The sequence below is a fragment of the Nematolebias whitei genome, chromosome 5 (assembly GCF_014905685.2).
Source record: "Nematolebias whitei isolate Nwh7 chromosome 5, NemWhi1, whole genome shotgun sequence".
In the NCBI taxonomy this organism is placed as follows: Eukaryota; Metazoa; Chordata; class Actinopteri; order Cyprinodontiformes; family Rivulidae; genus Nematolebias; species Nematolebias whitei.
Genome location: NC_056502.1, coordinates 31567349 through 31580327, shown reverse-complemented (window position 1 = coordinate 31580327; position 12979 = coordinate 31567349). Strand labels below are relative to the sequence as shown.

General features: G+C 40.4%; 1 protein-coding gene across 1 annotated transcript in view; it reads right to left on the bottom strand.

Moving 5' to 3' along the window:
• Positions 1–12764, bottom strand: part of LOC119410201 (DEP domain-containing protein 1B-like) — a 46645-nt gene extending 33881 nt beyond the window's left edge. The window contains exons 1-8 of the mRNA XM_037677114.1: positions 12717–12764; positions 7722–7987; positions 7022–7166; positions 4942–5069; positions 4727–4857; positions 4600–4647; positions 2581–2721; positions 2311–2477 (exon numbers count right to left, since the gene is read on the bottom strand). Of these exons, the coding sequence (XP_037533042.1) occupies positions 2311–2477; positions 2581–2721; positions 4600–4647; positions 4727–4857; positions 4942–5069; positions 7022–7166; positions 7722–7987; positions 12717–12764 (1074 nt within the window). The remainder of the gene's footprint in view (positions 1–2310; positions 2478–2580; positions 2722–4599; positions 4648–4726; positions 4858–4941; positions 5070–7021; positions 7167–7721; positions 7988–12716) is intronic.
• Positions 12765–12979: the final 215 nt, after the last annotated feature.

Below are 12979 nucleotides of genomic sequence, written 5' to 3'. Positions count from 1 at the left end.
GTATATTAGGATTATATCGATTAAAATTGACTGGTGTAACATAGATTCGCATTAACCATTTATACTGTAGTAACCTTAATCGTGAGTTAATTGTTTGTTTGTGGGCCTTTGTACAGATGGACTGCCATTCTTCCTGTGAGAGATTTCTTCCTAGATCTCTTTTCCAGGCTTGCAATTTGAGTGTTGAGTTTTCTGGGGAATTTAAAAGTATAAATTTATAAAATTTTGAAATTGCACCTTTATTTCAGCTATCTTTGCAGACCATTTCTTCTAGTTAGGATTTTGTTGGCTTGGATAAGTCATCGTTTTTGGTCCTAATGTAGCTTCTAAGCTGAAGATATTTAAAAAAGTATTTTTTGTGTATATTAAAGTTCTGACTGAGATCCTCAAAAGACATCATGTACAGTGAACCAAGTCTTGAATTTTGCTTATTCCTTTCATAGCCCATTGTTTAAATATAGAGTCTGCTCTCCCAGGAGTAAAATCTTGATTTCCCCATACTGGAGTAAATTGTGATAATGTAAGTGGTTCCTTTGTGAACTTTTTTACTTCATACCATACTTTGATCATATTTTTAACAATTGGATTTACTGTTTTTCCCAGTAATTTTGTTACTGAATCTGAGAAAATATATAAAGGTAAAGGTGGACTGACTGAATCAGATTCCATTTCTGTCCATTGTGGGGCATCCTTGGCTTTAAAGTAATATCTAATAGCCCTAAGATGAGCTGCCCAATAATACCAGGTTATGTTAGGACATCCTAGTCCTCCTCTATTGTAAGGCAAATGTAAAAGTGACATTCTAACCCTGGGCCGTTTATTTTGCCATAAAAAGTCAGTCATTAACTTCCTAAAATTATTGAACCAGTTTGCAGGAGGTGGCAGGGGGAGATTCTGAAACAGATATAGTATTTTGGGAAGTATATTCATTTTGTAACTATTGATCCTACCAATTAGTGACAGGGGCATCCATCTATTGACACTCTCAGTGATTTTGTTTGTCAGGCACTCATAGTTTTTCTTGATAATTATGTCTAAATTTGGAAAAATTTAAATTCCCAAATAAGTAAATTCTCTAACAATTTTGAATTGTGAGCTTATTCCTAGAGTTGTTTCTTTTTCATCTAGTAATAACAGCGAAGATTGAGATTTGTTTATATTATACCCTGAAATATGACCATACTCTTCAATTAAGTCAAACAAAGCTGGAATGGATTTTTTAAAGTTCGAGATGAGAAGGATTATGTCATCCGCATATAATGAAAGTTTGTGCTCTACTTATGCACAAAATTTTACTCACGTAAATGCATACCCGCCTCCCCTCAATTTCCCCGTTAACTCACTGCAGCGGTTCGCTTGAAAAAAAAAGAGTCCGTCATCCAGCTGGAAGGCGGAGTCCGGCATGTTGCTGTTAATCCATAATTCCGTGAGACAAAGCACCACACATTTCCTAATCTCCTCTGAGGCACTCACTCTCAGACGAAGCAAAGCCATCTTGTTGTCCAAAGAGCGGAGTTTCGACAGAAAGAGAGAGGGTATCGGGAGTCTGCCAGCTTTAGCGTTAGCTCGTAGCCTCACCATAACCCCTGCCCGGCATCCTCTCCTCTTAAGCCCGGAGCAGCGCTTCCTCTTCTGCCCACTGGAGCGCTTCTGCTGTAGCTTCCAGGTAGATGACTTTAAGATCTGCATTCTGCCGAGCGTAACTTCACGCAGACTCTCTCTTGTACATTTTCATCTTTAAATCATTTCTTAGTCTGCTGCCTTCATACTTCTCCTCCTACATGTCTCTGCGTGAGTGCAGCTACAGCGTGCGCTCTCAGGACATTATTACCTGCAGTGTTCCCTTAGTGCGGACTGAACTAGGAAAAAGGGTCTTCTCCTACTCTGCTCCTGTTTCCTGGAATATCTTACAAAAAGATCTGAAGTTCTCGACGTTGACCTCTCTAAGTGGCTTCAAACATCTGCTAAGTTTCTGGCAAAAACCAATGAAGACATGTTCCTGTTTTTAGTATTTTACATCGCTTTATAATGTAGCTGTTATTGTTTCATTTTTTAATAACATTTTCTTCCATTTATTTTTCTCAGTTTATAAGCTTTCTTTTATGATTGTCCACTGTTGTCATCGTTCTTTGTTTAAAACAGGTCTCTCTTGTAAATGAGTCATCGAGGCTCAATGAGACGAGCCTATATAAATAAAGGTTGAATGAAAAAAAGTGAGATTACGTTGACTTGTGGGATATTTCCTAAACACAGTGGAAACAGAATTGGTACAAGTCTATATCGTGAATAAACGGTAAGAACAAAACGTACCAGCGTGCGGGTCGCAATGGTGTCGTTAAGTGGAGGCAGCTGGGGGTTCTGGCAGACGCGGGCCATGAAACGCAGTAAAAGCTGGAGCCGTCTTCGGTTGGGCGGCGGCAGCAGGAGGCAGCTGACTTGAAGAGCCTCGGTGGCGACGTCCTGCTCCTGCAGCAGGCCTGCAATTAGAAGATGAGAAATAGAGTACAGCTCTCTGAGGGAAAGTGCAGACAAAATGAGCATGAGAGATATTGTGGTGGGTCCCCAATGTGAAGCACTCACTGAGAATGTTGACAAAGACCTCATAAAGGTGGAAAGTCAGCAAGGGCTCTTTGAGTCTCTGGTAATAATCTGCTACTGTTCTCAGGACATCTCTTTCAAAACCCAGGTACACGGGCTGCTTCATGTCACTGGCATTAGGCCCTGGGGAAAAGGTCAAAGGAAGCTTTGGTTTATTACAAGAAACACCAGAAAATATAAATTAACAAGGTTGGATATATGCCATAAAATGAAACACAGTGGATCAAAAAGTATAGCTGTCTTTGGTAATTAAGACGTCGCAGAATGTTTTTTATCCCAGGCCAAAACATATAAAAAGTAGGACTAACGTTACAATGCCTCGCTGCACTTCAAACTTATTTTAGGGATGCACAAAACAATAAATCCATTTATTACGCAATTTTTTGTTTTTCTGTTTAACAAAGTGTAAGTTTGGATAATGGAGAGATTTGTTATTGCTAAAAATCAAGGATTTTAATTGAGGATCACTAAACTGTGTTAATTCATTGTGTTGTATTAAAGATGGGAGGCAGTTGTCCATCCAACAATCAATGTGCTGAAGCTTCACATGGAGATTCTCCTCTACACCTCAATGCTCACTTCATTTATAAAAGATCATGGCGGGACAGGTGTTGTACCAAAATGTGTTCAGGCGCCACAGGTGCGAGCACAGCCTGTTCGTCTGGGTGTTTCTGCTGCTTAAGTTCTTGAAGTTAACACTGAATAAATCCATTAACACTAAACATACATTTTTATTTGCTCAAGATAAAAGTGAAGGTGTGTCTCAGTTTCACTTTTATTTTTTTCTTCAAAACTCACAATGTTGTCTACATAAAGTGTCTTTGTACTTATAAATATCTGCAGACTTCAGCATTACACAGGATTATAACACAAAATAAACAAGGTTTTTGCTAAATTAATGCTATGTGCTATATGTTGGGGAATTTTTGATCAAAGGTTATGGATGATTTTAACTGCTATGGCTGAGAATGTTAACTCTGCCCATGAACCATATGTTTGGGTTAGCAGAGAGCGCTGGATGAGGAGCTGAGTGAGGCTACAGCATGCAGCTGTCGCTCCAAGGACACCTTCGAGTCTGAACTCGGCTGAACTGATAAGAGTATAAAAACAAGCTTCACACACAGCTTGCAGCAAATTCTCTAGACTGGTTTTCATGTGTGTACTTTATGTATATCTATGTAACCTTTCCTGAAAATCTGACCAAAATACTTGTTAAAATTCTAGTGTCGAGTGTGGTTCATTTAAGTAAGCACTGTAGATTGCGAGAATATTTTTCTCCAACGCTAGGCTACATTTGGACCCAAATTGTGATCAACTGTACTGTGATAATTGTAATGCATTTAATGATCATAAATCTAATATTATTTACATTGTTTGCATTGATGTTGATTATATTGTTTGTCTGGTTTCCCTGTGTTACCAATCACAGTTTGTTAATGTTCAAGTACTTTTTGCCACACAAAAGTCCATTCATTATGTTCAAATACAACCATCATAATGTGTTAATGCCTTGCACCACCAATGAGAGTGGGCTGTAAGTTTGATTCTCTGCATGTCTTCGACATAAGGACAACTGACAATAAAGCTGACTTGTCATATATAAAAGTTTAGCACAAGTGAAATAAACTTAAAATACCCATCTTTATCTGCTTGACTGAAAGACCTCTGCCTTGAATGAGTTTATGTCACTCAAAGGGAGTAGATTTTAAAGAGTTGAGTCTCTGAAGCATTATTTGGTTCTTTCTCCAAAGGGGAGGCCTGACAAAAACATCTGAGAACCATGCACTGCTATAAACATGTGACCTAGTCGGTTATATTGTGCAGTTCAGAACAGAATTAACCTACAGAATTAAACTACAAACAAGAATTTAAATACAGAATTTAACAACAAATAGAACATTTGATAAAATTTACGATTTTGTTTTTATCCTATGAACATAACTACGGTCCTTGAACCAGTCTTAAGGCAACAATTTGAGTCAATAAATCACGTATACTTACAGTTGGCAAGACATTTCATTGCTGATACCACCCAGTAGGGCATGTCCTCTGAGGAGGAAAAGAAACAGACATGGTGTTTGTTTGTTTTGTAAAGAAAAGTAAGAATCTGTGAATCGTCCAGACGTACCAGCTTTGTTCTCCAACACAACTACGCCTGCTTTATTAACACTGAAGATGTTGTGGACAATGTGCTTTCCGTTCACGTGCACCGGACTCAAAATCCCATCCAGTGTCTTTAGGCCCAGAACCCTCTGTAAACTGAAGACTACAGAGTTAGCATCAATAAATGAAAAACTGTTAACATGCTCAGTGCTTTACGAGGTGAGAGAGACGTTAACGTACTGAGCAACAGTCATTGATTTCCAGATGTGATCCACTTGTTTTGAAGTGACTTCCTTTCTGCGAATGAGCTTGCATTCGTGCACATCTCCAACAGCAACGCTGTGTCGTTTATTCCACAAATCTGAAGTCTGAGAAATAAGGAGGCATGAAAATAAATGTTCAACTATATGAGTAAATGTTCAGTGACTCAATGAAACAGTCTAGTCACGTAAATATAGAAATGTCCTAAAGTGTCTTTCTCTTCACTGTTCCTTTCTTTTTTGACACTTCATATGTTTAATCTTTATAAACGTGTTTACAGGTGCATCTAAAAAAATTAGAATATCGTGAAAAGGTTCATTTTTTGTCAATCATTTCAGAAAGTGAACCTCAAATATTACATAGATTCATTACACTGTGAAATATTTCAAGCCTTTATTGTAATTTTGATGGGGATAATAAAAAAATAATAAATTCAATGTCTCAGAAAATTAGACTATTGTTAAGAGGTTCAATATTGTAAACTCCTGATGTCACACCCTGATCAGCTCATTAACTCCTAGACATGAGCTACAAATGTCTCATTCCTCAAGTGAAGCCACTAGTACAAGTGGCGTTTTATTCCTGTTAGAAGGGCTCTGAGCTGCACCAGAAATGCTACAGCTTGCTACTGCTGCCTCGCTTTGTGTCAGCAGTTATCTACAGAATTCTTTAACTACAGTATTTTTCGCCGTATAAGTCGCATCTTGTTGCATAAATTTGCGACTTATAATAATAATAATTATGTCATCACAATGTCAGCACTGTATGTTTCCATACAATGGCGAAATTAGTCTCTGCATTTAACCCATCCACCACCAGGTGGTGCAGTGGGCAGCTATTGAAAGCGCCCGGGGGGCATTTTGGGGATGAGGCGTGCTGCCCAGAGACGCCACGTGATGTGCAGTGACTGGGGATCGAACCTGGGACTTTCGGGTCCCAAGCCGGCTGCCCTGCCTCTACACCATCTCGGCCCCCATATATACACCAAAGTGAATAATCTACGTTTTTCCCCATATTTATAACTCAATTTTTGTCTGAGATCTGACGATTGCATTCATTCTTACATGAAAAATATTAAACATTACCATTTACAGCCACTAGAGGGCCATCGAGTGTTATGGCAAGCCAAGTGTCTCATTAATAGGTAAGAGTGGCTATTAATGAGACACACGGCTTGCCTTATAGACAGCCACCTTTGTCTCGCTCTGGAACTCCTGGAGCAAATGTCAAATCAGCTGCATTTCACCGCACCACCCAGGTGAAATGCAGCTGATTTGACCATTAAAGTGCATTTATTAAGGAAAAGTTCAACTTAGACACACATTTACTATAATTTCGAGCAAAGAAATAATTGTTTTAAGTGTTAATCTTGTTAAAGTCCTCCCGTGCAAGCTCCCGCAGCCGCCATTTTGGCCGCCAATCAATTTTTGGCACACTGGCCCACATTTCCGGGTGGTCAGCGGTGACGCGTAACAAATGCAACGCATCAGCAGTGATGCATAATAGATGCAACTTATACGGTGAAGCAACTTTTTTAAATTTTCCACTTTATTAGACATATTTGGACTGATGCAACTTATACGGCGGTGTGATGTGTACAACGGAAAGTACGGTATATTCTATAAGTCTATAACTATAATAACTTTTAATGGGAAATTTATGGTAAGGTAAAGGTTTATAATAGTGTCTTCATTATTTTATTTGTAGAATGGAGTTTCTTAAAGGAGGCAGCAAACTAACTTTGGTCCTGGCCCTGCTCTGACTAGCCATCAGCTCATCAGTCTGACACAGATGTTTTTCTCCAAACTGAGTCTGCTCATAACCTTTTTACAGATCATTTCAAAAGGACTGAAATACAGTATTGCTTTAAATTATTTATTTGTCCCTAATATATTACATTACTTTTATTATTTTTATGTTAAACACAAGCCTGATGAGAAAACAAATAAATAAGCGCATCAGCTAGTAACAAAACAAAAAGGTACCACTTTAAATGTTTATATTCACACCGAGTCAGTGAAAGCTCAGGAGGGACTGAAGCTTTTTGTTTGTTTAATACCATCGCTGCAGACTTCAGGGGTGCTACATTTTCCTGCTGAGGCAGTTCTTCATAGTCGTCCCAGCGGATGAGTCTGGGCAGGTCACTGCTGTCTCTCAACAGAGGTCTTATTGGAAGAGACTTGAGAGGAGACAGAGGGGGGAACCTGGAGAGAAAGACAACATCAGCTGGATAAAGAGCAACACTCTGCACAAACATGGGGGGAAAAAAAGGATGATAGTGTAACCAGTGGCACCTGTTGGTGCTCCACCTCAATGACTGAAAGGCAAGCAGATAAAAGGAGTAGGTGCGGCCTGGTCAGAAATGTTTGGGTGGGGGGTTCCCCACTTAGTTTTGTCAGCTTCCCTTTGGACTTGTAGGCTCGTGGAGCATACGAGTTGTGCTGGCTGTAATGATTGGGAATTAGACTGCCACATTGATCCACTAATAAATTGTCTATTTTGACTTCACTGAGTGATGTGACCTTTTTATTGGACGTGAGGGCTACAATAGAAATTTATGGAAAATCATTCTCACAGGATTTTTAACACCACTTCTAAAACAAAGACATATATTCAATATCAAAACAATATTTGTTATGGCAGAACAACAATCTGAAAACTGCGTTGTTAAGAATAAAATATAATTTTACTAATTATAATTTAAAAAATAACTTTGCTTACAAAAATCAGTCTAAAAATAAATGTGGTGTCTCTTTTACCGGTACAGATGGTTGCTGTCTTCAAAGTCCTCCGTCCCATGGCGTCCTTTGATGTCTTCAATCACATGAGCCTTCAAGAACTTCTTGAGCAGCTGCAGGGTCTGATTTCGAGTCACTTCTGGCCCAAAGTTATAGTTGTGTCTCAGCAGCTCGTGCAGATAATCCACAGCCTCCGACCCGGTGAAACTGCTGTCGTAGCAGCGGAAGTGCGCCCAGTGCCTTCGTAGTGGTATACCTCCACGAAAACGTTTAATGGTTTCATTCCACTAGATTGGAGAGACACGGGATGAGGTTTGTGATAAATGGAAAAACACGTAAAAATGTGACAATTAAAATGTAAAGGGACAAAGTAACAGTCTAGTGATTGTTAATTTAGAATTAGTTCAGTATCAAAAGATTAAAACCTCTGCTTCAACAAGATCACCACATACGGCCCATTGTAAAACCATCGACAAACGACAATCTATAGCAATGACATGGACAAGCAAGGACCTTGAATAAACTTTGACCTTAGACCTGTCACGATTACGTATTTTGTTGGGCGATTGCCTCAGAAATTACTGCGATTAACGACCGTATTTTTTGAAGTTTGACAATAATTCGTCATTATTGTCAAACTTAAGAAGAAATGTTTGATTTGTTTTGCTCGTAGTACCTTTGTCGACCACCGGATGACAGTATGAGACTTATCCTGATGCATGCTCAATAATGAAGGTAGAAAAATCCAAAAAAGTTGAATCTGGTCCTCTGGACATTCAAAAAAACAAAACTAGAAACGTTTCGTCTTTCATCCAAAAGACTTCTTCAGTCTGAGGTGCTGTATTCAGCTCAGTCTTATAAACACCTTCTTGTAGTGGATCAGCCAGTTTGCTGCTGACAACCAAAACATTATACAGTACAGAGGCAGTATAAAACTGTTTGAACCAAAGGATGGACAGTAAGGGAGTAAGCAGTGTGTCTCTTTTAAAAAAATGGGAGGGAGGCTCCTTGACTGATATGGGCTGTCTCTCTTCAGTTCTCAAAATGGTGGACGTCTGTGTGGTTTGAGCTCTTTAGCATAGCATTTTTCACACAAAGCTTTTAATAAAAAGAAAAAGTTATCCGCTTCTTTTTGCAGATAAACTTTTTACACAAAGGCACTGGTTTCAACTGTGAATTTTGTTATAGCACATTCATCAGGTTTCTAAACAACTATAATAAAGTGACAGTCATGATTTAAAGAAACAAGAGTATCATCAACATAATCCACCTATCAGTAAAATATCTGAGTAATCAAAATCCAAAGCATGCATTCCTCCCACAATTACTCTAAATATGTGTAAATAAACCACCAAACCAGACTCCCTCTGTCCCGGGCTGCACCCATAAATTCTGTCCATAAAACAGATTATTAACAGAATCAGTGACAACAGGCATACCTGGTGGAGTCCAACTCCCACCCTGAAGGGGTCTGACTTACTGCCAGCAATGAGAACCAAACACTCGCACCACTTGTATAACGACTGAATTGCCCGTAGTGATGGATCCCCTCTCCCATGGAGCAACGTGGGTTTACTTTCCCAAAGGAAAGCGAACCTACATTGCTCGTTCAGGCTGAGCCCAACTGGGCCCCATGGGTTGAGACCCAGGCGCTTGCAAGGAGCCCCTCCCCGAGGCCGGGCTCCAGGGTGGAGCCCGGGTAATCCACAGCCGGGCATTTTCCATCAATATGAGTCTTTGGAATTGCTCCTTGTTTGACCTGTTACCTATGACCAGTGTGCCTTGGGAGACCCTACCAGGGGTAACTGCCCCTGACAGCATAGTTTCTAGATTATTCAGGCACTCCAACTCCTCCAGTACGATAAGGTAGTGATTCAAAGACGAGTCGTTAAATTAAATTCAGTTCATTTACATGGCACTAATTCACAACAAAGTCATATTCAGGCAATGTTCAAAGACATTTACATATATTAAAAAAGGTCAAATAGTAAAAGTTATCTAAGGAAGCCAGCAGATTGTGTTGAATCTTCACTTTGTCACAATCTCCTATCTTAAGAAAACCAAACAGAGTCCGATTTCTGTGTATTTAGGTGAGTTTCAGTACTTTGTAGTCCGTTACTGGCTGCAAACTGAAAAAGTTTGTGTGGAGATAAGAACATTCTCCCGGCAGTTTAAAAAGGTGTGAATTTACGTGCACTTTCACGCATCGTTCTTTTTGATACACCCCAGCATGTGCGCAGAACCTGGTGCACTCTACCTTTTTGTGTGTACGCACCGTTAATGCACGAGGCCCCAGCAGAGCTAATCAGAGTCAGAGTCAGAGTCAGAGTTTCTTTATTGTCATTCGCACATCATGTGGTACATGTGGTGGAGCGAAATTATGTACGCAGGGTCCCAGTTACATCCAGCAATAAAATGTATAAGAAAAACAGTAATGACATCTAAGATATGAACTAAGAAAAACATCAACTAAATATACACTAAGCACTCATAACATAAAACATTGAACATCAGCACAAACATGAACATGAGTCTGTGAGCAGATGTGCACGCATGAACACATCAACATTGAAACAGATCAGCAGCAACATGAAACAGATCAGCAGCAACATGAAACAGATCAGCAGCAACATGATATGGTTTTTCACAGTGATTATTCTAGTTAGAGATTCATGAGTCTAACAGCCTCAGGGTAGAAGCTGTTCCTCAGTCTAGTGGTTCTACACTTAATGCTCCTTAACCTCCTTCCTGAGGGGAGTGGGGCAAAAAGTGTGTGTGCTGGGTGAGTGGGGTCCTTCATGATGCAGGTGGCCCTCTTCCTGCATCTGGAGGTGTAGATGTCTGTGATGGTGGGGAGACTGATTCCAACAGATTTCTGTGCAGCCTTCACCACTCTCTGCAAAGCTTTTCTTTCTGCAGCTGTGCAGCCTCCATGCCACACATTGATGCTCGAGCACAGGATGCTCTCCACTGCACACCTGTAGAAGGAGGTGAGGACTGAGCTTCCCAGACCAGCTCGTCTCAGCCGTCTGAGGAAGTAGAGTCTCTGATGAGCTTTCTTGATCAGGCTGGTGGTGTTGTTGCTCCAGCTGAGGTTGTCATTCATGTGTACACCCAAGTACTTGTAGCTGGAGACAACTTCCACCGCAGATCCTCTTATGTTCAGGGGGGTGTAGGTGTTTTTGTTCCTTCTGAAGTCCACAATCATCTCCTTTGTCTTCTTCACATTGATGTGAAGGTTATTCTCTCTGCACCAGCTCTCCAGGTGTTCCACCTCTTGCCTGTAGCTGGACTCATCATTGTTTGTGATGCATCCCACCACCGCTGTATCATCTGCAAACTTTACAATGTGACAGCCTGGATGGGTAGCTGCACAATCATATGTGAGCAGAGTAAACAGAAGGGGGCTCAACACACATCCCTGAGGAGAGCCAGTGCTGAGGGTTATGGTGGAGGAGGAGAGGTTGTGGATCCTCACTAACTGTGGTCTGTTTGTTAAAAAGTCTAGTACCCAGTTGCAGATGGAGGGGCTTAGTCCTAGTGTGGATAGTTTGTCCATCAGGGTTTGGGGGATCATGGTGTTGAAGGCGGATGTGAAGTCCACAAAGAGCATACGGACGTAAGAGTTTTTCTGCTCCAGGTGGTTGAGTGCAGTGTGGACCACAGAGGAGATTGCATCCTCTGTTGATCGGTTCTCACGGTATGCATACTGATGAGGGTCCTCGTTGATGTTGATGGTTGTTTTGATGTGAGTCATGACCAGTTTTTCGAAGCATTTAGCGACTATCGGGGTGAGGGCCACTGGCCGATAGTCATTCAGACCTAATGGGACTACACCAGTGTTTTCTGCTCCCAGCAATCAATCAATCAGCTGAATATAAAGAAATGATGTCATACTTGAGAGATTAATTGAAATAGGATTTTTTAAATTACTCTAGATCTGAGGAGGAAGTCGACGAGGAAGAGGGCCGGCACAAGAGGAGGGAGCGTACCAAAGACACCATCTTAGCACCAACATAACTGGTTTGTTCCACTTTGGAGTAAGCTGTTGGGGGAAGAATCAGTTTTGTTGTGTGTTTCCTTGACTGATGAAGCCTTCTGGGAAGGTGAAACGTTTCAGAAAAAAAAAAGAAAGAAACTGTCCAGATGACCCGATTGAAAAATGTTGGATTGTATACCTGGATTATTGAGCATGGACTTTTTTTGGATCTGAGAAGGGTGGTGAGAACGGAGGAGAAGATCATCAAGATACCCCTCCCTTCCATCCAGGACATTGGTCAATTGTTGCTCTTAATATAAAACATTAGCTTAATCTTTAAGTGTTTCATGTGATGTTATTTGAAGTTTGAAACTGCAGCCTGTTTCATACTGTCCAGCTATTCTGTCAAAATTACCAGCATGCAGGAAGAGATGCAGCTCGCTGCTGGTACCATTTGTGCTGGTCAATAACCACAGAGTTGTGCAAACAACCATGTAATAAGAAACTGAGAGCAACATTTACAACGTTACAGATGCACAACTTTTAAGATCCGAGTTGTTTTTATACAGCAGATGTTAGTTTGTCAATCCAGACAGAATTAAACTCAGGTAAGATATTTATTGTTCGTAGCCTTTCCATAGAACCCCATTTAACTCTCCTGCTGCCCTTGTGATCCAGGATGAAGCCTCAGTTGTGTCATTGACCCAACAAGAGTTCAAATGTTTTCAGGATTCCTTCAATCCCAGTAAGTCTTCTTTAAATAAAATAATAAATAATCACAAAGTAGGAAACTATGCGCTAATAAAAAACGAGTTTAAAAAAGCTGTCAATTTGCTGAATTTAATCACGTTTTCTAATTTATTGCTGCGTTAGCTCATATTTAAATACCACTAAACGGTACGCATGTATATTGTGTAAATTGTTCCTTTAATATAAAACATAGCATAATCTTTAATGAGGTAAACAGATATAATAATTAAAAAACAGGTTAGAAACGCGTTAGCAGGTTTGAACACAAGCAGGACAAACAGACTCACCAGCTTCGTGGCCCGGTACGGCCCAGGACCGATAACTTTACCCTCCATTCCGCCACCGAAAACTCACGTTTATAAAAACATTTAAGCTGTGAAACTTATGAAGTTCCACAGAAGTAGCAGCGGAAGAATTCAGCTCCTGAATAAAGAACTTGCTGCCAACTTTGAATCTTGAGCGAGTCGTTGTTTCACGACGGTGATTGGACAGCAGGCTGATCACGTGACAAGAAAAACGGAGAGCGTCAACGTCGATGTTGCCAAATATC